This window comes from Rhineura floridana, chromosome 18 (genome assembly GCF_030035675.1).
Source record: "Rhineura floridana isolate rRhiFlo1 chromosome 18, rRhiFlo1.hap2, whole genome shotgun sequence".
In the NCBI taxonomy this organism is placed as follows: domain Eukaryota; kingdom Metazoa; phylum Chordata; class Lepidosauria; order Squamata; family Rhineuridae; genus Rhineura; species Rhineura floridana.
Window position 1 is genome coordinate 17,023,276 of NC_084497.1, and position 23,311 is coordinate 17,046,586.

A 23,311-nucleotide genomic window follows, 5' to 3' on the forward strand; every position below is an offset into this window, starting at 1 on the left:
CAATGGCGCAGAAGCCTCAGACGTAACTGGCTCATCCTCTGGCTCTGAGCTTGAGGCCATAACAATTCCTGAGCCTGAGTACAGCTTCTGAAAAGGCCCTTTCTGATACTCTCATCAGTTTCATCATCTTACATATTTATCTCAGGATTCCCACAAAGCCTAGATTTTCATAGAGCAAAATAGGGAACTCCTAGCTAGGGATAGGATCTGTTGGGCAGTGCTGGTTCAAAAGCATTCTGTTGACCTATCAGGCTGGTATTGATTCAAATTCATTCTTTGTCTCCAAGCCACTACTTTTACCGATTTGTTTTCCCCCTACTTGTATAAAAATATTGGTATCAACATTTTTAAAGGAAATATTGATAAATGCAAGGACATGTTGATAAATGCAAGGAAATATTGGTAAAATACTGATATTAACATCAGTATTAATAGCCATAGGAAATCACTACATAAAGTCCAATCCACAATGATAGCAAATAAGATATTTAATGGAATATTTGGTACCAAATCCGAATTGGACAGAATTCTAGCACATCCCCTAACCCCAATCCATGAGCCTAGCGAGGCCCACCAGGCCTCCCCATTTGGCCTGCCAAACCATTTCAGTCACCTACCCTATATTACCCTATATACCCTATGTTACCCTATATTACCTATATTACGTCAGGTGTGGATCAGGTAAAGATGTGGCTGGGTCAAAAGGTGATTTGCTGTCTCTGCCAATCAGCTGATCCTTGGTGCTTGCAAAACACTGCCCTTTGTCCACCCAGCTGGATTTCAAATTGTGCAGGCAAAAAACCAGGTATTTTGACATTGTAGCATCAGGTGATTGATGGGTGAGCAGCTCAATCCACCTTTAAAACTTGGCTTGTGGGGGATGCGGGAGATAAGGATCAAGCCTGCTGAATGGATCCATTTCCCCACACCTGCCATAGAGGGTATTGCTAAAAGGGAGAAGCATAAGATTGGCCAGAGGTATCATGACAGGATAGGTGACATTATTGAAGGTATACATTGCCTAAATTGGAGTGTGGGGAACCTCTTTCCTATGAAGAGATGTGGATTCATGAGGAAGAAGTCAGTCTGATGGTAGGTGGAGCCAGATCCAATTGTAGGCAGAAGTGAGTGGAATTTGTAGGCTTGCATAGAGTTCTTTCCCTCTCTCCCTTGCTTTATCCCTGTGCTACCCTTACTTCATCTTTCTTTCTCTTTCTATATCATATTTCTCACTGCTCTCTCTCTCTCTCTCTCTCTGTAATCCCACCATCTCTCTCTATTTCTCTATCTCTAGGGGAGCTTAATCTTATACCGACTGGTGAGACAATAGAACCAGATGCATCTTAAAAGATGATCACACAATCCCCCTTTTTTTCTCATGTCAGGCAAAAATGAGGAGGAAGAATTTTAGGTCACTATCTGAGTGGTGTTTGCACCATACTCAGAGACAGAGTGAGGGTTAGAATCATAGAGTTGGAAGGAGCCTATAAGGCCCTCGAGTCCAACCCCTTGCTCAATGCAGGAATCCAACATACCTGACAGGAGCCTGCTCAGCTGACTCTTGAAGGCCTCCAGTTTTGGAGAGCCCACCACCTCCCTAGGTCATTGGTTCCATTATTGTACTGCTTTTACAAAGTTTTTCCTGATGTTCAGCTGAAATCTGGCGTCCTGTAACTTGAGCCCATTATTCCTTGTCCTGAATTCTGGGACCATCAAGAAGAGATCCTGGCCCTCCTCTGTGTGTCAACCTTGCAAGGACTTGAAGAGTGCTCTCATATCTCCCCTCAGTCTTCTCTTCTCAAGACTAAACATGCTCAGTTCTTTCAGTCTCTCCTCATAAGGCTTTGTTTCCAGTCACCTGATCATCCTTGTTGCCCTCCTCTGATTGCTAGCATATACCCTCTAGAAGTCATTAGACTCACTAGATTGGCCATGCTAGTTGGGGCTGTTGGGAATTGGAGTCCAGCAACCTCTGGAGAGCACCACCTTGGCTATCCCTGATGTAGGCCAATTGTCCACTAGGAGCTCACAATCCGGTGCTGCAGCTGGGTGCAAATTGCCGTGAACATTTGCACTATGTTGGATGGTTGGGACATGCTGGCTATCCACATGCTTGTTCTTTTAAGAGGCGCAAGATCCCCACATTCTCTGGAGCATAATCTGATTAAATGTTTGCAATTACACAACCAGGCCCTGATGCTCTGAACAGTAGGCAGGGCCGCTCCCTCTTCTTTTTCAGAGCATGGAGATCTCTGAAGCTGCATCATTCCTATGTACCAGTGTGTAGTCAGTCTGTTTTGGCCAGAGCCACAGTCGATCTCTGCATGGGGGATACTGACCAATACAGAAGACGAAGAGGAAGTTGTTTTCTTGTCATGTAGTGCCTTTTTGCTTGCTATTTTTACTCATATTTTCATTTTTATGGACACTTTCCCCTAGCAGATGTGTTTTTGCAAACAATATCTGGTTGGAGAACTGCGTCACAAAATTTGAAGAAGTGCACATTTTGAAGGATGGCAGTATTTCAGTTGTTTCAGATAGTGCGAATTTGATAAATTCAGCTTGAAATGCAAACTGAATTAAAATGTTCGCCCTCCCTAGTTCTGAGCGGGGTGGAGAGTGAACAGCAGGAATGAGCAACTTCCAACCTTACTTGCCCAAGGGTTTTTTTGTTTTGTTTAATTTTGTTTTGCTAGTATGGCATAGTAGTTAGAGTGTTAGACTAGGACCTGGAAGAACAGGGTTCAAATCCCCACTCAGCCATGAAGCTCTCTGGGTGACAGTCATAGGCTTGTATCCAATTAAGTCCTACTCAAAGCTAGGGATGTGCTAGAATTCCACCCAATTCGGATTTGGTATTAAATTTTCTATTCATTGGCTTATTTGCTGTCATTGCAGATTGGATTTTTATGTAGCGATTTTTTTAAATTTTATTTTATTTTATTTTATTCAGCTTATATCCCGCTCGACTAGCAAACAGCTCTCTGGGCGGCAATTTTCAGCAGTTACTTTCAAAAACTTTTTTTTAAAAAAAAAAAATCTGCTTCTAAAATATCAATATTAAGAAGAATAACTTTATCAATATTTCTTTTCATTTATCAATACATCTTTTCAAAATATTGATATTAATATCAATTTTTGCAAGGGAAAAAACCCAGACTGGTAATAGCTGTGGCGAGCAGACAAAGAACTAACTCGAATCAATCACTGCTTGTTGGGTTGACTGAATGCTTTTGTCTAATGCACCCTGTTACTACTCAGAGTAGACTCACTGAAATTATTGAACTTAAGTTAGTCATGCCCATTGACCTCAGTAGGTCTCCTCTGGCTAGGACTAGCATGGGATACAACCCACAGTTTCTCAGCCTAACCTACCTCCCAAGATTGTTGCTGGGAAGTTGAATGGACAGAGGAGGAGAACTATGCATGCCACCTTGAGCTCCTTGGAGGGAAGTTGGGATATAAATGTAATAAGATTGTATCCAAAGTTAGTCCTACTCAGGGTAGACCCATTGAAATTAATGGACCCTAACCCTAAGGCTGCAGTCCAATACACAATTACCTGGGAGAAAGTCTTATTGAACCTAATGGAGCTTACTTCTGAGCAGACATGCATTAGATTGTAGCCTAACTGAGGTCCATTAATTCTAATCGGTGTAGGACTTCGTTGGGTAAATCTCATAATAAATAAAAATTTGCACATTCAGGCACACAGTGCCTTTCCATGGAGTGAGCAGCACAAAGCACGTTTAATGAGGAAGAGCTGGACTGAGATAGCATCTTGATTTCATTTTAAATGTCTGTTGTTTTATTGCCCCTACCTTTTACAAATGGAAGAAAATGAAGCCCTGAAAAGCCCTCAGTCATGTCCCCTGGAAGGCAAGGTGAACCACCTAGCTGGCGATGTCACCAAAGTCTCATCATTCCTTGGTTCAGAATTGGAATACAAACTCTGGGGTTTGTGACGCTCAGATGCAATCTAAAACAGGAGTGGGGAAGTTCAGGCCCTGGAGGCCAAATGTGGCCCTCCAAGCCTCCCTATTTGGCCCTTGGGGTTCTCCTTAGGCTATGCCACACCCTCTCTCCCCAGGCCACACTCCCTCACTGGCCCTCCTTGTGTGTTTTTAACAGGCTGGAATTAAATCCTTGAATTCTGATCATGCCTGATCTGGAGGAGAACTCCCTGCCTGCTGGCTAGGGATGGAAAGATCTGCCAATTTCAGTTTCTCACAGTTTCTCATTTTCCCAATCTTAAATGAATGTGGCAATTTGCAAATTTTTTTTTACAAAAAAATCCTCATGAAAATTCTCCAAACACATTTTTGTAGGCAGTTTTCATATTTTTGCAAACCATTTCTAGTTGTATTTTGTATGCTATTTTGTAAGCATTGTTTGGTTGGCAGATAAGTGTGAATTTTGAAGGATGGCTGTGTTTCACTTTGCCTATTGTTTCTGAAAGTATGAATTTGATAGATTTAGCTTGAAAGGGGAACTGAATCAAATTTCTTGGCCGTCCCTATTGCCTGCTTGCCTTCTGCCTTCCCTCTTACCTGTCTGATGGCAGCAGCAGAAAAGATGTCTCAATGGAAGCCTCTGTAACCACCTGGTACCTTGTGAAATATTGCTACCAGAGCACCCCAGGACCAGGGAGAAGAGCTGGCCAAAAGTCCTTGAATGAGACCCTACAGAATGTGGAATTCGGCCTGAGTTTGGCTGTTTCATCATCCCTCCCAATCCCTTCTCCTTTTTTGTCTTTAAGAATGTAAGCTTGGGGGCAGGGACTGTCTTTTGTAAGCTACTCTGGGACGTTTTATTTTCCTTTCCTCAAAGCCTTCCCCAGAAAAGAAAAGTTTTACAAGAAACAGTTTACTTTTAATCAAATAAAATACTACCCCTTTTCAGTTGGTCTGAAACTACATTTAAAAGGGCAGGGGGGAAATTGAGGAAATGAACAAGAAATGAAGGAGCGCTGAGAGGATGGAAGAATTGGGCCACTTCAGGAGATGTTGAGGGGCTTCATAAATTAAGGCAGAAGGTTTTGTCTTATTTACATGACAGACATGGTCCTCCTGGACACTTAGAATCATAGAATCATACAATAGTAGAGTTGGAAGGGGCCTATAAGGCCATCAAGTCCAACCTCCTGCTCAATGCACCTGCTGTTGTCACCTGCTGTGCTCATGGCTCTGATCTGGGGGGTGGGGGAGAGAGAACGCTTCTGGGGCAGGCTCAAGAGCTAGAAGTGTCACTGACATCAGTGTCCTGGTGGACCCTTTTGGAATCAAATTTGGGACATGCTTTCCTGTTGTTTGTAGTGCAAAACCTAACATGCAAGAGGAACATAGATCACACTACAAGTCACACAGGACTCTGGGTCCCTACAGAGCATTACTAGGTGTGGCTGTTCAAGCAAAGACATTGCAACTATTGGACATGCCCCCCCCAAGGACCCCTTAAGTAGGATGGGCTGGGCTTGCTACTTGCATGGGAATTGTCTCTCGGACAGGGACTGGGCAAGCATGCGGGCACTCCAACGGGTCGGCTAGACAGCAGGCTCGGCCTGTTCATCCTTGTGCAGGTGGCAGAGCGTCCTTGGTGACAGAGGCAGAGATGCCTCAACCAGTTCACTCCCAGGATCCACCTCTGAGCCCTCCTGCCATTCCACAACCCAATCGACAACAGGAGGCAGTGTGGAGGCAGGGCAAGTGGCAAGTCGATGATCAGCTCTGCCTCATCTGCAGCAGCCTGCACCTCACAGGCAGGGCTGTAGCTCAGCAGACCACTGAGATCTCCCCCAGCATCATTGGACACCCCCCCACAGACCACTGGGCCCCTCCCCTGGATTCCCATCCTCCTCCTCTTCGGAGCTGCTCAGCGAAGAGTTCCCCGTGGGGCTCATGACAATCAGCAAGGTAGAGCAGTACCTCCATCAAACCCCCTCCTGTGAGGGTTCCAAAATGTCATCAAGACTCAGACAGAATAGTGGGAGCTGCCCTCTCCTCCAGGCTTGGGGATTGTCATCAGCTTTGCTCCTGGGTCTCATCAAGGTGGGGGAGAAGAGGGCTTCCGGGGGGGGGGGTACCACACTCTAGCAAGTGCAAGACACACCAAAACCACCAGCGGCATTGCCACTGCTCTTAACTGCCTTACACGAAGAGTCACTTTCAGAACCTGCAGCTGAGCTTGCTTCCCCCCCCTTCCCATTCCTTTCTCCTTTTGTGTCATGTCTTTATTTGTAGAAGGTAAGCGTGAGGGCAGGGCCCTGTCTTAATACTAATTTTTAAATATACGCATAAACCACCTTGATAGCCTTTTATTTATTTTTTTGCTAAAGGGCAGGGTGTCAAGGCTGTAAACAAAATAAATACAAATAAAGTCATGAAAAAAGATGCAGCAGCTCTTTGGGCATCACTGATTGTTCCCAGCTCACGGAGTGGGGTGAACAAGAGGAAGCGATGGAAAGGAGGAAGGGAAACCACATTTTCGGTGACTCAGCCAAACCCTCCCCTCCCCTCCTCTGATCTTCCTTCTTGGTTTCTGTGTGGGCCAAAAAAGAGACACTCTTCTTTCCAAAGAATCAGGTGGAGACTGATCTCTTTCAAGTAGGTAAGTGACCTTTTTCTAGGACCTTTTTCTTACAACTCACTGCTTGATTTTATTCCAGTTTTATTCCTCCAAATTACAGGCCTTGCCTGCTCAGTGCACAATGCAGCTTAATTCTTCCGTGCATAAACCGTGCAAACCCAAACCAGCCTTTTCACCCGTGTTTGATTGTTTGTTTGACTCACACTGAGGTTGGAATAGTAGATGAGCTAATTTGCACGTCGAGATCTCGCCTGTGGACACTTGAGTGCCTCTCACTCCATCCTGCCCAGTGGCATTTTCCCCATTCTCCACTTCAGATAACCTGCCAACCCTCTCTCTCTACTCCCTGGCTGGTGCATTTTCTCCAGTGCGCTCTACCCAACATGAAAATCTATTTGTTTGCTTTTCTAAAAATATGATTGGTACGTCTTGCTCTACGAAATGAGTTGCTCTCACTTCAGCGCCCACAGATCTCTCTGCAAATATCCTCCAGTTCCAACCCACAGCTGCACATGCTTGCTGCTGCCTCATGAGCCGTAGGCACATAGGAAGCTGCCTTATACGGGGTCAGAGACTACTGGCCCCTTTAGCTCAGTATTGGCTACACCACTTTCCTTCAATTTGGGGTCCCCGGATGTTGTTGGACTACAACTCCCATCATCCGTGACCATTGGCTAAGCTGGCTGGGGATGATGGGGGTTGTAGTCCGACAACATCCAGGGACCCAAGGTTGAAGAATGCTCGTCTACGCTGACTGGCAGCAGCTCTTCAGGGTTTTGGATGAGACATTCTCAGCCCTATGTGGAAATACCAAGGACTGAACTTGGGACCTTCTTGCCAAGCTATGACCCTTCCCTCTCTTTTCTCTGTCTCAGCCCCACTGACATTACTGCCCACCCATCCTTCCAAGGCAACTGTATTCTGTAAGATAGCCGGGTGGAGGACAGAGCAGGGTATCGTCAGGCCTGCTGCCACCCATTTCTTGTGCATAGATTTGCACCTGCAAGCTAGGGCACTTTCTCCAGCTGTGAAACGTTCATAATGGCAGAGGGACAATTGTCAATGCTTTACTGACATTTGGAGAAAAACAAGCAAACTCCACTTCCCATGGTAGGCATGGGTACATCGTTAATTATCTGGCTTCAAGAACAAGCCAGGGACCAGCAGAGCAAAGCAGTAACTCTTGAAACTGTGGAATCTTCACCAGATGCCAAGAAAGCAAGGTGGTCTGACACAAAGACGCTGGCTTGATCTGCTGGCCATGGGCACTGTGCCATGCTTCAGAGCCTGATGCACATCAGTTCTAAGTCAACTGCAACCAAGATGTGGGATGTAGGTGGATGTCCCTGTCCTTCTGGGATGGAGGAATGGGGACAGCTATATACCACATTAGGAGTGGCAGTGTTGGTGGCTTGTCACTCATTTTGATAGGTGCTAAGCCTTCCTGCAGGGATGTTGTTGGAGGAAGTTGATGGAAGTGCGGGACCTGATCAGGGGACTGGAAACCAAGTCCTGTGAGGAGAGACTGAAAGAACTGGGCATGTTTCGCCTGGAGAAGAGAAGACTGAGGGGAGATATGATAGCACTCTTCAAGTGCATGAAAGGTTGTCACACAGAGGAGGGCCAGGATCTCTTCTCGATCGTCCCAGAGTGCAGGACACAGAATAATGGGCTCAAGTTGCAGGATGCCAGATTTCGAAGACATCAGGAAAAACTTCCTAACTGTTAGAGCCATACGACAATGGAACCAATGACCTAGAGAGGTACTGGGCTCTCCGACACTGGAGGCATTCAAGAGGCAGCTGGACAGCCATCTGTCAGGAATGCTTTGATTTGGATTCCTGCATTGAGCAGGGGGTTGGACTTGATGGCCTTATAGGCCCCTTCCAACTCTACTATTCTATGATTCTATAAGAATGGCCAACTTTTGGTCCTCCAGAGGTTGAGGTTAGCCACCCCTGTTCTAAAGAATTTGAAAATGGCTGCATCTAAAGCAGGTGTGGGTAATTTGGCCCTCCAAATGTTTCTGAAAGATATCTCCCATCACCCCAGCCATCGACCATGCTTTCTACGGCTGGTGGGAGCAACATCTTGAGGGCCAAAGGTTCTCCACACCTGATCTAAACCATGACAGCTAACCCATTCAGTATCGGCCTTTGGGAATCCAGGGCCTTATAAGCAGGATAGACAATGTGCCTTTCTAGCCCAGAATAGTCTACTCTGACTGGCAATGGCGCCCTAAGTTCCCATGCGTTATTCCTATTACCTGCTACCTGATCCTTTTTTTAAAAACTGGCAGGGATTGAACCATGGTCCTCCTGTGTGCAAACTAGGTGCTCTACCACTGAGCTCTGCCTCCATCAGCACATACTACCTTATCCCAAATTATATCATGGATGGGGAACCTGTGGCCCTTCAGATGTTAAGAACATAAGAAGAGCCTGCTGGATCAGTCCAGTGGCCCATCTAGTCCAGCTTGCTGTTCTTCCAGTGGCCACCCAAATGCCTATAGGAAGCCCCCAAACAAGACAGGACACAACAGCATTCTCCCCTACAGGAATTTGGAAGCCTACTGCCTCCAGCCATGGAGGTAGAACACAGCCATTGGGGTTAGTGGCCATGTCGCTGGACTCTTAACTTCCATCATCCCCAGCCAGCATGGCCAATAGTCAGGGATGATGGGAATTGTCACCCAACATTTGAAGAGCCATAGGTCCCCCACCCCTGAATTAGTCTTTGTTCATATAGTGCAGTATTGTCTAATCTGACTGGCAGCAGCTCTTCAGGATTGCAGACAGAGGTATTTTTCATCCCATGTTGCCCAAGCCTTTTCACTGGAGACACCAGGGGTTGGACCTGGGATCTCCTGCATGCTGTGAACGTGCTCTTTCGCTGAGTCGTGATCACTTCTCTTAGCATGTAAGAGAATCCTGGGGAAATTCCCGTCAGAAAGCATGAAAAAAAAAATCCCCCCCAAGGATTCTCACACTGTCCTGTGCTGACATTCACAGAGGCAGGATGGTGAGGACATTGTGGCTGGCAGCTTGTGTGCTGGCTCTGTTCCTGGAGGTCGCAGCTCCCCAGGACACCGTGTGCCAAGCGCCCAATGGCCGAGATGGACACCCAGGGGCTCAGGGCCTGGCCGGACGGCCAGGACAGAAAGGAGATGTCGGCGAGCCAGGTAAGATGTAACTGGAGAGGCCAACATCGACCTGGAGAAGAGATGGCTTCATAGGAATGCAGAAGATGGCCTTATATCCATGAATGGAAGGCAGATGTTCTACCATTGAGCTACGGCCCTTCCCTTAAGACACAGGAATGCAGGAAACTGCCTTTTACTGAGGCCTGTCTCCCTCAGTACTGCCTAAACTGGGAATGGCTCTCCAGGGTTTGAGATGGGAAACAGTCCCAGCCCCACCTGGAAAGGCGGGGGTTGAGCTTGGGGTACCCACAGCAAGCTACACTGATGCCTGTGGTGGGCGGGACCAGAAGCAAAGTGGGCGGAGCGACAAATGTGAATTTCACCTCTGCACACTAGGCTGGTTTCGACACACTCACTCACACACCCCTCCCTATCCTCCATCCAGGCAAGCAAGAGGCATTTATTGGAGGACAGAGGGCAGCCAAGCATCAACACTCAAGGGGGGTGCAAAGCAGGGCTGGGGAGAGTCCTGAGGGCCATATACAGAGGCCTGAAGGGCCGCACTGCACCCCGCTCAGCCTGACGGGTTAATTGTAAATCAAGCTGAGTGAAAAAAGTGACTAACAGAGTAGCAGCTGTAGTCGTAGTCGTAGTAATTGTATCCAGTTGTAATCCTGGTCAAGGCAGACCCATTGAAGTTAATGGCCACAACTAACTTATGTTTACTAATTTCAATGGGTCTGTTCTGAGCAGGACTGCCATTGGATACAACCAATAGCATTTGCTTTATGGTTGGTAGAGTTCCATCACCAAGTTGTTGCTAGGTTGGCTGGGCGATCCCTCTTCCTTGAGCTGAAACAAGCCTTGCACACTCTTTCCTGCTTTCTTTTCAGGGACGGCTGCAAGGAGCATAGGCATACAGGGGCCCAAAGGTGACCCAGGGGTTCCCGGGACACCAGGCACACCAGGAAACCAGGGCTACAGAGGCCCCGATGGTCCTCAAGGCAGTCCTGGTGAAGCAGGCGATAAAGGCTCCAGGGGGCAAGTTGGTGACATTATGAAGCAACCACGAGCTGCCTTCTCGGCCTCTCTGAAGAACCTGAAGCTTCTTGGCAACGTGGTGGTCTTTGACAACATCATCACCAATGAGGATGCGGGCTACAACCGTGAGAGGGGCGTCTTTACCTGCAAGGACTCAGGGTACTACTACTTCACATTCCAGGTGGTTTCCAATGGCAACCTGTGCCTTCGCCTCGTGCACAAAGGCACGCAGATAGTCTCATTCTGTGACAACAACGGACAAGGCGTCTTGCAGGTCAACTCAGGAGGAAGTGTCCTGCAGCTGAACCAAGGCGAGAGTGTCTGGCTGGAGAGTGACCCACAGGCCGGGAACAACATTTATGTCGACACCGACGCAGACAGTGTTTTCAGCGGCTTCTTGCTGTTCTCCTCAGGGGCCTGAGAAGCAGCAGAGAAGATGAGGCCCTGCTTCAGACAGCCCCTCCTTAAAGCCACCACACATCTCCCTCTCATTGCAATGTTACAACCACAGAGATGCTTTTGCCAGATCAGTGTAACTGGGAATATGTCTGTTTCCTATCGTATCACGCCTCGGGATGGGGGGAGACGTTAATTCAGCTCACATTTTGATGGGAACCTGCCTAAATTCGCCCTTCCCAAATCGATACAGGAATGTAGCTGTCCTTCAAAATTCCCACTCCTCCAAATTTTGTGATACGGTTCTCCAACCAAAAGCTGGGCCCAAAAGGCCGTATCTTTGTGGAAATTGTGCACAAAAATGAGTGAAAATAAAATCCATAAATATATTGTCGTAAGGAAAATTGCTTGCAAAAAAAAGGAAAAAAGTATGTTAGGCAAAATTGCACACAAAAAGGTGTATATAAGGGGAGATGTACACTATTTTGTCCTCAAAGGATTGTATTCAATGCTAGTCCTTTGCGGAGTAAACCCATTGAAGTTAATGGATATTACTAACTTAGGTCTATTCATTTCAGTGGATCTACTCTGAATAGCTGGATATAATCCATTATCAGTGAAAATAATGGACATAATTGCATTATGTTAGAGGATATTTGTGTGCAAAATGTGTCCTACAGACATCTTTGTGTACTAATTTTTATGAGATTTTTTTAAGGGTTATATCCAACGCTTGTCCTCCTCAAAGTAGGCTCATTGAAATTACTGGCTTTGACTAACTTTGGTTCATTAATTTCAGTGGGTTTGCTCTGAGTAGACCATAGTTGGATACAACTCAGCGTTCACAAACTGATGTGCAAAGGGGATGAAGAAACCTAAGCTTGGAGAAAGGCGAAACATGGGGAGACCAAAACTGACAGATTTGTCCATCCCTAACCACATCTATGCTACTTCTGCCTCTCTCCCCCTCCCCATACATTTAGATCACCCCATCCTTCCATCATGGAATCCAAAATGGGCATACCCCAAGAGGTCTCCCAGACCTGGTCCTGCTTAGCTTCAGCAAGGTGGTGGCCTCCTGTGTCTCCAGACCACACACCCTCGTTCCGACTTGGCAATAAATAAAAAATTCAGAATTTTGAAATTCTACTGTTCATTGAGTTTCATTGCCTCTGGCCCCACCCATCACTGGCATGTGTCCCGCCCCCAGAAGGGGATACGGGCCTCAGGCTGAAAATGGTTCCCTAATGAAAAATAGCCTCCCACATTCTGGCTGCTTCCCAGAACAAGGTTCATTATGCATCTGCTGAGGCCCATGCTTGACTGTGGGGCCCACATCTTCCCTCCCCCTGGCCCCCTTGCTCATTCTCCTTTCTGCCCATGGATGGAGTAGTGAGAGAAGGAAGGAGGCATGCTCTCTGAGTGAGATAGCAGCCAGACGAGTGTGGAAAGGAAGGGGTCATCTTTGCACACCTTAGCCTTTTCCTCTGGGTGTTGTGGCCAATTGGGCCCAGAAGAAGATGCAAGCAAGGAGTCAATGGTGACAGAGGCAAGGAGGAGGGTCCGCTTTTCAAAAGCATTGAAAAGCATCTAACCCAAGCCGTCACAACTGCCCTCCCAACATGCAACTTTCACTGGAATCTTGCATGGGGAAGGGCCATAGCTCAGTGGTCAAGCATGTGCTTTGCATGCTGAAGGTCCCAGGTTCAACCCCTGGCATCTCCAGGTAGGACTGTGACGGAAACCTGCCTGAAGAGCTGCTGCCAGTCAGTGTAGACAATCCTGAGCTAGATGGACCAATGGTCTGACTCAGTTTAAGGCAGCTTCGTATGTTCCCCCAATGATCTTCCTTTCCCCCAATAATACACACACACACACACACACACACACACACACACACAAGCTGCTAAGAGAAAAATCAACGCATTTGAAATGTGGTGTTGGAGAACAGCTTTGCGGATACCATGGACTGCGAAAAAGACCAATAATTGGGTGTTAGAACAAATGAAACCAGAACTACCATTAGAAGCTAAAATGATGAAACTGAGGTTATCATACTTTGGACACATAATGAGAAGACATGATTCATTAGAAAAGATAATAATGCTGGGAAAAACAGAAGGGAATAGAAAAAGAGGAAGGCCAAACAAGAGATGGATTGATTCCATAAAGGAAGCCACAGACCTGAACTTACAAGATCTGAACAGGGTGGTTCATGACAGATGCAATTGGAGGTCGCTGATTCTTAGGGTTGCCATAAGTCGTAATCGACTTGAAGGCACATTACAACAACAACAACACACACATATACAATAGGCCCCAGGTAAGGCAGCTGCCTAGGTTCCTGTGTCTTAGGAGAAGGGCCATAGATCAGTGGCAAAGCGCCTGCTTTATGTGCAAATGGTCCCAGGCTCAATCCTCAGCATCTACAGGTGGGGTGGGAGGAGCCTGGAGAGCAGATGCCAGTCAACTTAGGCAATCCTGAGCTAGGTGGACCAATGGTCAGTGGTCTGGCTCAGCATATCGAAGCTTCCTATGTTTAGGGGAAAGGCCCTTCCCTAGCAATGGCCTCTTCCCCTTCGCTAGGAGATAACTTGCTCACATATAAGCCAGCAAGATCGGCTGAGTCCAGTGCCACAACCTGTATCAGTCAGTTTTGTCAAAAGGGGAAATCCAAGTAGGGTTTGCCTACATTTTTTGATGCTGTTGGATTATTAATTTTTTTTCTTTTGCTGTAAATTAAACCTTGCATCATGCCATTGCTGAATGATCGTTTGCATTTTAATGTTTTGCCACACTTCTCCGCTTCTTTACAACTCTGTCTGCTAGCCCCAGGCAGTTATCAGAGATCAGAAGGCTCTCCCTGATCACATCCCCTCAAATATAGGGCATTGATTATTTATTATTTCGGTCAAAGACCAGCAAATACAAAACAAATAAGTCGTAGCCATAAAATACATATTTACAAACACATCTTCCAGTTTACAAGTCTATGCCATTGAGACTGAAACAGGAATGGTTCAATCTGAAAAGACTTTTAAAATATTTACACCTACATCAAAATGTTTACACCAACTTCTTCCTACGGGCCATGGCGGCTACACAAAATTTCGCCACCATATCTGTGACCCATGGCCCACGGTTAGCGAGTAAGAGATGAACAGATTTTTCTTCTGTGAATCTGGGCCTTTTGTGCAGACACAGATAGATGAAAGTAATACGAAGATCACAATAGAGAGGGCAATATAGTAGGACATGATCCACCGATTCCACCACCCCGGAATCACAAATGCAAACCCGTTCAGCATAGGGCACTCTCTTGTATCTCCCCTCTAATAACGCTGAGGGAAGTACATTAAATCTTGCAAGAGTAAATGCCTTTCTGTACTTGGGGATGCTCAGATTGGTTAGATAATCTGCAGACACAGAAGCTTTCACACTAGACCACTGGTCTGATCCAGCCGGCTCTTCTTATGTTCTTACCTGAGTGCAACTGGATTCTCCCCACTTGTGATTGGTTTGGACCTAACACTAGTAACTGGCATTCAGAGCTGTAGTATGCAGCTATTGTGGCTAGCAGTTTAGGAATTAGGCTTAGGAACATAAGAATAGCCCTGCTGGACCATGCCAGTGGCTCATCTAGTCCAGCATCCTGTTCTCACAGTAGGCAACGAGATGCCAATGGGAAACCTGAGAGCAGGACTTGAATGCAACAGCACTCTCGTGACTTGTGAATCCTAGCATACTGCCTCTGACAATGGAGGTAGAATGTAGCCATCATGGCTAGTAGCTTAGAAACTAGGGACTAGGCTAAAGATGATGGTTGTGGACCACTGGTGGTGCAGGGATCACAGCCTGGGAACCACTGACCTAGGGAAATATCACCCCAAAAATAAAGGACTGATTTGCTTTATTTTTCTTTTAAATTGGAAGCTGAGAGCCTCAACATCCACATACTCCCCTGGGTATCAAATTCAGCATGAAATCCTATGCATGTCAGTGAACACAGTTTTAGACCAACAGCCCTTTCAAGGGGAAACACACACACTCACACAGAGCTCTTCCAGGCCAACTATTGTCTTCATTTTTATGACTCCTGTTGGTGAGAAGGTCTGTAAACCTTTGAGTTGCACGGACATCTTCATGAGAAAGAACGTCCAAGTACCTGTTGTAACAGGTGTTTGACACTGAGTTGTATCTAATGTGGGTCCTATCCAGAGTAGACATATTGAAATCAATGGGACATGAATAATTTAGGTTTATTAATTTTAGTGGGTCTACTCTGAGTAGGGCTAATATTGACTACAATCCCATAGCTGAGTTTCCCTTTGTTAGGCTGATTAAAGACCAGAATGACGGGATGTTTTCCCGAATGAATTAGGAATGTCAGTGCATATCAGTGAACACAGTTTAACAGTTAGAAGGCAGCATGATTATGACTAGGATTAAAAAATCTGAGATTTTTCTTTATCTCACTCTCTCTCGAAGAAGGCCAATTTGCAGAACATTCTCTGAATGTTGTCTACCAACATTTTGCGGCAGTCACCACATCCTGTCCCCCCACCCCACCCCAGTCACACTCAGTGCTAAGTCTGGGGTGTTGTGGAGGAGTCAACTCTGCGACATCAGCAGAAAAAAAAACTTTAGGGGAAAGAAGAGGGGGGAAACCCTGTGCTACTGCCACGCTAATGGTGAGCCCTGCCCTGGAGAAATTTGGTAACACAGTCCCCTAATATCGTTACCAAATCATAGGGTGGAGAATTTCAAGAGGCCATCTGAGCACAGGTCTAGGATGAACGGTAGTCCCTACCCCACACCCCCAAATTTGGAAGAAACAGAGATGGGGAACTCCAAGCACAGGCTCTACCATGGACCTGCAGCCCTTCCATTAAGATGGGTGGAGAGGCTCAGGACAAATAAGACTCTCCAGACCAACCTATCTGGCCCTCATAACTATCTCCAGGGCGCACCCCTTTTCAGATCTGCTTAGCACCCCCCCTTGGTGTGTTTGCCTGGCTGCAAGGTGTCCTGGAACTCTGTTAGTGCCTCTTGCCAGCCTGGATGGAGCACAGAGAGGAACACGTGTCAAAACCAGCCTTCTGATGAAGGTAAATTGTACATGTGTTCCTCTATCCACTTTCACCTCTGTTCCTGCCCACCCCTGGCATGTGGCCCCCAGAAAAGAATGCTATCCTCAGGCTGCAAATGGTTCCTCACCCCAACTATTGCCTGCAGCCCCAACTGGGCTCCTGCTAAGAGAAAGGGTGGGATATAAACAAACAAACAATTAGGGCTGAAGGGAATTTGGGGTACAAGTAGTTGAAGCTGGCACATTAGGGCCAATCTCAGCCTGCCTTCGCCCAGCCATCGCCTGCCTGCCTTCTTGCTTACAACCCTTGTAGCGGGTGGCTCTACAATCCTTGTAGCGGGTGGCTCTGGCTGTCCACTTCCTCCTCTTTAGTCTCAGTGTTGCCCCTTGTAGAACTCAACAAGAAGAAGGATGGGGACCCAACTAGGATTGGTTGCCTTTGCCTTTGGCCCTGGCTCCACTTACTGTTGGGCCCTCCACCTTCTACCCTACCAGTTCCAACAGGTACCACCCACCACTGGGCGCAAGACCTCTCCTTGGGGATCCACTATGAGGATTTGTTGCAAATATCACAAAGACAGCCTCCTCTGTCATCCAAAAGTATTGCTGGTCCTGGAAGCATCAGGAAGCTTTCCCTTAATTCTTTGGGTAAGCATCAAATAATTGTTCTGCATATCTGAAGTTAGAAGCACCATGGACCATTGCATGTTTGCTTTGGGAGATGCCCCGTTATGGAGTGGCTCTGTACAAATATAGTCAGTCAGTAAGTCAGTATAATGCTATACTGTAGATGTGGGCAACCTGGGGATCTCCAGAAGTTGCAGGACTACAACTCCCATCATCATTCCTGTTTGGGCAAATAAGTCATTTCCCCAACAATCTCAGCTTGTCCTAAGCCAGCCCCCATGTGCCTGCCTTATTTACAACTAGTCCAGGCAAAGAAGAGTAATTTATCAGAGGTCCAGGACATATTTCAGCAGAAAAATAATAATCTGGGGTGCAAAGCAGAGCCAGTGGGGTGTGGCCTGGATAAAGTTCCAGGGGTCAGAAAGAGAAGGCTGAAGGGCCACAATTGGCCCCTGGGCCTGAGGTTCCTGTCTTAATGGAAGAGCCATAGGTCAGTGGTGGAGCATGTGCTTTGTCTGCAGAAGACCCCGGGTTCAGCTTCTGGCATTTATGCAGGGCTAGGAGCCCGTCTGAAACTATGGGAAGCCACTGCCTGTCAGTGTAGAACCCACTACACTAGATGGACCAATGGGCTAACTGGGCATAGAACTCCCCATCACAAAGGGCTAGAATCTTTAAAAACAACAACAGGTTGAACAGAAGGTTTGCAGTTGAAAGCAACAAATGCAAAAAAAGGGATGGTCCAGTTCTTGATTCTCCCAGGACACCAACTTCCCCATTGAGGGCGGAGATGTTGCAAGCAGAGCTCCCTGCTCCATACCGAGTTGGCCTGCAGCTCCTTCACCTCTCCAAGCTGTCTTCAGGCTGCAAGAGTCCAGCTGATTCCCAATGAGGTAAGAGTGACCACATCAGGGGGCTTCCCTGCCTGCTGATGAACAAAGGCATTGACTCCCTGGGGTGTGCTTGTAGCCCCGAGGAAGACACGGTCCCAAGGAAAGCAAAACTGGAAGGGCTGGGGAGATCAAGACAGAGAGGGCCACTCTCCCAAGAGGCAATGGTGGCAGTTGCCCATTGGGGCTGGTGGGGCAGAAGGCAAGGAGCCCAACAACAGACGGAATCAAAGCCAATTCCAGGCAGAACCAGTTCATTCTACTTTTGTCCCCATCTGCTTCTCTGCTGAGTTCGAGAAGGGCAAGACTGTGACTTAAAGAGGAGGCAGCTGACAGCCAGGGCCACCCCCGGGACTGGCTGTAAGTAAGGCAGGCAGGGGTGGGGCTGGCTGAGGGCAGAATGAGCTTGGTCAGGCAGTGCCACCTATGCCCTCATGCTGTCGTGCCCACTGCCAGAACGGTTGAGTTATTGGAATGGGGCTGGGGAGGGGATTCTCTCCGATGAGATGTTGTGGCGGCCGTCAACTTGGATGGCTTTAAAAGGGGGTTAGACACAATCATGGAGGATAAGGCCATCAATGGCTACTAGCCGCAATGGCTATGTTCTCCCTCCACAGTTGGAGGCAGCATGCTTCTGAATACCAGTTGCTGGGATCACAAATGGGGAGAGTTGCTGTTGCAGGTCCCACTTGTGGGCAGCTGGTTGGCCACTGTGAGTACTGGATAACGAAACAGACGGGCCCTTGGCCTGATCTAGCAGCCAGGCTCTTCTCACGTTCTTAAGTTGTCTCGGGGCTCTGCCGGAAGCTGGGGACTGGGTTTGCCATGGATGCCTGGAAAGGGCATTTTTTGGAGTGAGTATGGGCTAGGATGGGGCAGAAATTCTATTTGGTTTGCATTTAAAGCTGAATCTATCAGATCCGCACTTTCCAAAGCAATACAAGAACTGAAACAGTCATTGTTTGAAATTCGCACTTACCTGAATTTTGCAAAGCAGTTCTCCCACCGACCACGGATAGTTAACCAATTAATATGCGTAAATATGCATATACCGAGGGAAAGTGGGCAAAAAATGAACACACTGGGGACAATAACATACAAAGATGTTTCCTGTTCAGAGAAATTGCTTGCAAAATGTGTACATTAAGCAAAACTGCATACCAAAATATGTGTATATTAGGAGAAATTTGCACTAAAATGCTAAAGAATTTTCATAATTCTTTAGAACTGAATTTAAGGTTGGAAGAATCAGAAACCAAGAGAAATCCAAACAGACAAATTTGTCCATCCCTTTGAGCAATAGGTGGGAAAGATCTTGAATTAAGATCTTGCAGAGCAGCGACAGAGACTTGAGGTGGAGAAGCTGTGGACCTAGAAAGGGTTAAGCCCCCCCCCCCCGCTGTTTCTCCATTCAAAACTTTCCCCTCCTGATGCTGTTTAAAAAGAAAAAAGCCTAAAGCAATCCATGTCAGAGCCCTTATCCAAATGTGCATGTGTAATAGTGTCATTAGTTCCTCAGGCAATCTGCAGAGAGCTGGCAAGATCACAAGCTTAACCAAAGGAGAAAGGGGGGGGCAGGCTTCTGTCCAGCCGACCTGGCTCCTTCTTTTGGGGGCAGAGTTGCCAACGTCTGAATTGGCTGCAGCAGCTGTGCTTCCAACAGCTGTTTGTTCTGGAGGAATGAACAGGCAAAACGTTTTCACAACATAATGGGGGAGGGAGGGAACCCATCATCAGCACATTGCTTGAAGGTCAAGCTGCTGTTGAAAACACCCAAACAGGCCAGGCTGGCTTTTATCTAATCATTTGGCAACTTTCTTTTGGACTCCGGGAGAGGGAGAGGAGAGAGAGGGCCCTTCTAATAGCCTGCTTTGCCTTTTAGTTAGTCTTTTAGTTAGCCTCTCCAAGGGTTATATTTTCTCAGAGTAGACCCAGTGAAAGAATGAACCCAAGTCTGCCATTATGCTTCAGAAGCAACCCTAAGTTTGCTTCTGTTGCGAAAGCAAGGTGCGATACACATTTAATATAATGAATGGGCTGATCAATAAGCATCTTACATCTTTTGCTGAGTGTCTGGGTAAGGAAGGCATAGGGGACCTTTTTCATCCTGAGGGCCACATTCTCTCAAGGACAGGTTTAGGGGGGGGCAACATACCAGCCCATGGGGCATGGCTACCAGACACACAGCTCACTCCATCCAGGCAAGCTAGTGGCATGATCACTGTTCAAGGACACATTCAGCCAGGAAGAATCGCTTGGCGCAGACACTGATGGCGAGGCCTTGAGGGCCACATTTGCCTCCTTCCCCAGGTCTGACGCTCCCCACCCCTTGGATAAGGCCTTCTGGGTTTTCTAAACCAAAAAAAAATGCTTTCTCTGTGATGGGCCTTCTAAGGACGTCCCACTAGGGCTACCTCTTTCCAGCCTAGTGAACAATCAGGAGCTTGCATTAAGAGTCTAGTTTTATCTAACCAGCGAGGCATCTGCAATATGCTCCCCCTTTTGCACTCCCATCTGCTTCTTGTCTTTGCAGGACAAAGATGGACTGTGACTCAATGAGGTTCTTGGGCTGGGGATTTGTCCTTTTCCTGATCCTTCTGGAACCATCTACAGGAGCTGATCCTCCTCATTTCTGCTATGGTGCACCAGGACTTCCTGGTGTGCCTGGCCCTCCGGGAAAGGATGGCAGAGATGGACTGAAAGGATCTAAGGGAGAGCCAGGTAAGCTGCCAAGTGAGGGGAACCCTCCTTCTCTTCCTCCTTCATTTCCTGCCTGTCTTCCATGATGGAACTCAAAGAGGCCTACAGGAGGTCCCTAGGGGGTCTCCCATCCAGCACAGACCAGACCCAGACGTGCTTAGCTTCAACAAGGTGGCTGTGGTATGTCCCCTCAAGACCATGCCCTGGAACTGTTATAGCAGCATTCGGAAACCTCTGGTCCATGGGCGTAATAAAGCCTGGCAGGGGTCCTAATATGAGCCATGAGGGCACTGTCCCCCAAACCATTTCTACCTGCCCCACACCTGCTGATTGGTGCCGACAGTGAGCCTCTTTGAAGTTGTCTGTGTGCAGGTGCAGTTTGGATACCAATTAAGCTTGCAAAGAGACATGTTCCCTCTGCAGGCCAGCTTTGCAGACAACTTTGCCTGTGTTGTAGAAGACAAATATAAACTTGCAGATGTGGTTTAAATTGAAACCAAGCCTGCAAATGGAGAAAGGTGAGCACCCAATCACCACATAATCAGCTGATTGGCACTTACAGCGAGTCCTGCTTTGTCTGTTTGAAGTGGTGACTTGATGTTAATGTTGTCAGGCCTGGTCCGGTTCCCCACTCACACCGTGCTCTGGGACTCTTAATATAGAGAGGAGAAGTGGTCATTGAAGACAAGTTCAATCATCTTTTAACTTCAAGCCCAGATCCCTTTGTGTGGAGAAAATATTGAGGGTGAAATGGTGAGCTCCCGGGAGTGCCAACTTCCGGTAAGCCAATACTACCCTTGCCCAAGTTCTCCTGAGGCACAGAGGACAAATCATCCTCTTTTCATTCTCACCCAGAAAGCTCACCTGACTCTATGAGAAGCTGGTGGGAAGGGATGGCCTTCCAGATTTATCACAGGCAGGAAGCAGCGTGGTAAGAGATATGGCTGTGTTGTTCATTCTGTCCTCTTGATCCACCTCTTCCTTCTTCCAACCACGATCTTCACTCCCTCGATCCCCTGCAGGACCCCCAGCCATTCCTGGAAGTCAAGGTCCCAAGGGGCAGGCAGGAGAACCCGGAGCCCCTGGCTTTCCAGGGAAGAACGGGCCTCGAGGCCCCGCTGGGCCTCTTGGGGAGCCTGGCTCGAAGGGTGACGATGGCGAGCCAGGCGATCCGGGTGGCTACAAGCGGAGTCATCAGTCAGCCTTCACTGTGATGCGGCAAACGCCTCAGCACCCTGCCAAGAACAACCCTGTTGTCTTCAACAAACGCATCACCGACATCAATCAAGAGTACGATGTCAGCACTGGCAAGTTTACATGCCGCATCCCCGGTGTCTACTACTTCACTTATCACACGTCTCAGACGGCAAACCTCTGCGTCAACATGTACCTGAACCAGAACAAGATGGCCAGCTTCTGCGACCACATGTCCAATGACAAGCAAGTCAGCTCGGGCGGCGTCCTGCTTCAGATGCAGGCGGGGCACCAGGTGTGGCTGGAAGTCAACGACTACAACGGCATGGTGGGCATCGGTGGATCTGATAGCGTCTTCTCTGGCTTTCTGCTTTTCCCGGATTAGACTCATTGAGATTGCCCCAGAGCAGCTGAACGAGGCTTTCCCAGCATGATTCAAGCTTGGGATGGGCAAATCTATCCATGCTGGTTTCTTACATTCAGCATGGGTAGGGTGTGTGTGTGAGGGGAGGGAGTGCTTCACCTTTTCCAGGCCCCTGCAGCTTCTCCACCCCAAATCACTGCAGCTTCTCTCCAAGCCCTTCATGCGAGATCTTTCCCATCACCAGCTACTATTCTTCAAAGCTACTTTGAACATTCTTATTTTTTTTCATGTTTGTTCCAAAAGGTTCTCAGCTGCTGTGGAAAAATAAAAATGCTTAACCCTTTCATTTGTTTTTTGCTTCATGTCTGCACGACTGTTATGTTTTTTAAAATCACCCTTCAGTCATATTCCCAGGGTGGCTTACAAAAATGAAACAGTTGGAAATGCAAAAAAACCCCTAAACCACATCTTTTTAAAAGCTGCTAAATGTTACATATAAAAAAAAGCAGTGTGAAACAGCAGGATTCAAATTGTATCTCAAAAACTTGTGCCTGCTTTGGAGACAAATGCAAATTGATTTTTAAAAATGACCTATTGCCTTCAGTCTGATTGCCCCAAAGAGCCAAAGCACACCCCTAAAATGAAATAAAAATTGGGGGAAAATCACATAGCAACAGCCATGATCAAATCACAGTTTCCCTTTGGGAATTTCCCTGCTAAGTTTTGGCCACTTCTGGAACAAGACAGTAACCTGGGAGGAAGTCTTGCTGAACACGATGGGCCTCACTTCTTGATTGGATTGTGCTCTTAAGCAACTACCAGGCAGATACTTTTCTGTTGCCCCCCACGGGTCAAATAGCAGTTGGGGAGGTGGAGTCATACAGAGACAATAGAGAGAAAAAGTTTAAACCAGCCTTCCCCAATCTCGTGCCCTCCAGATGGCTTTGGACTACAAGTCCCATCATCCCTGAGCATTGGCCATGATGGCTGGGGCTCATGGGGATTGGACTCCAGGAACATTTGGAGGGCCCCAGGTTTGAACCCATCCCAGGTGTGTTGCAGCTGTCATCCAGGTTTGCCCTGCCAGGTGCCCTGGCATTTCAGAGCTGAAGCCACTTTGACTGCTGCCAGCCACCAAGGAGCCAAGACAAGAGCCACTAAGAGATTGCACCTGCCTCCCAGTAACAGCATCGTCACATGGAGAAGATCAGCCTGGCCTCATTCATCCAGCTGGAAAAGGAGCAACTGAAGGGATCTTGCTTCTCACCACCACCATGGACCCA

General features: G+C 47.4%; 2 protein-coding genes across 3 annotated transcripts; both read left to right on the forward strand.

Moving 5' to 3' along the window:
- The first annotated feature begins 6,503 nt into the window (after positions 1–6,503).
- On the forward strand, positions 6,504–12,308 carry C1QA (complement C1q A chain). 2 transcript variants are annotated; one of them, XM_061601204.1, is made up of 3 exons: positions 6,504–6,606; positions 9,597–9,766; positions 10,621–12,308. In XM_061601204.1, the coding sequence occupies exons 2-3, from the start codon at positions 9,604–9,606 to the stop codon at positions 11,187–11,189; spliced, it is 732 nt and encodes a 243-aa protein (XP_061457188.1). In that variant the 5' UTR covers positions 6,504–6,606; positions 9,597–9,603; the 3' UTR covers positions 11,190–12,308. The 2 variants fall into 2 exon arrangements, with proteins under 2 accessions (XP_061457188.1, XP_061457189.1); XM_061601205.1 differs by having other exon boundaries at positions 6,531–6,602.
- Positions 12,309–17,656: 5,348 nt separating this feature from the next.
- C1QC (complement C1q C chain) lies at positions 17,657–22,374 on the forward strand. Its single transcript, XM_061601202.1, has 3 exons — positions 17,657–17,773; positions 20,304–20,491; positions 21,493–22,374. Exons 1-3 carry the CDS (start codon positions 17,769–17,771, stop codon positions 22,047–22,049), a joined length of 750 nt encoding a protein of 249 aa, XP_061457186.1. The 5' UTR covers positions 17,657–17,768; the 3' UTR covers positions 22,050–22,374.
- The last annotated feature ends 937 nt before the right edge of the window (positions 22,375–23,311 follow it).

Coding starts and splice junctions, on each gene's coding strand:
- C1QA (XM_061601204.1), top strand. CDS start 9,604: ATGGTGAGGACATTGTGGCTGGCAGCTTGTGTGCTGGCTCTGTTCCTG. Junction 9,767..10,620: donor AGGAGATGTCGGCGAGCCAG/GTAAGATGTAAC, acceptor CTTTCTTTTCAG/GGACGGCTGCAAGGAGCATA.
- C1QC (XM_061601202.1), top strand. Junction 20,492..21,492: donor AGGATCTAAGGGAGAGCCAG/GTAAGCTGCCAA, acceptor GATCCCCTGCAG/GACCCCCAGCCATTCCTGGA.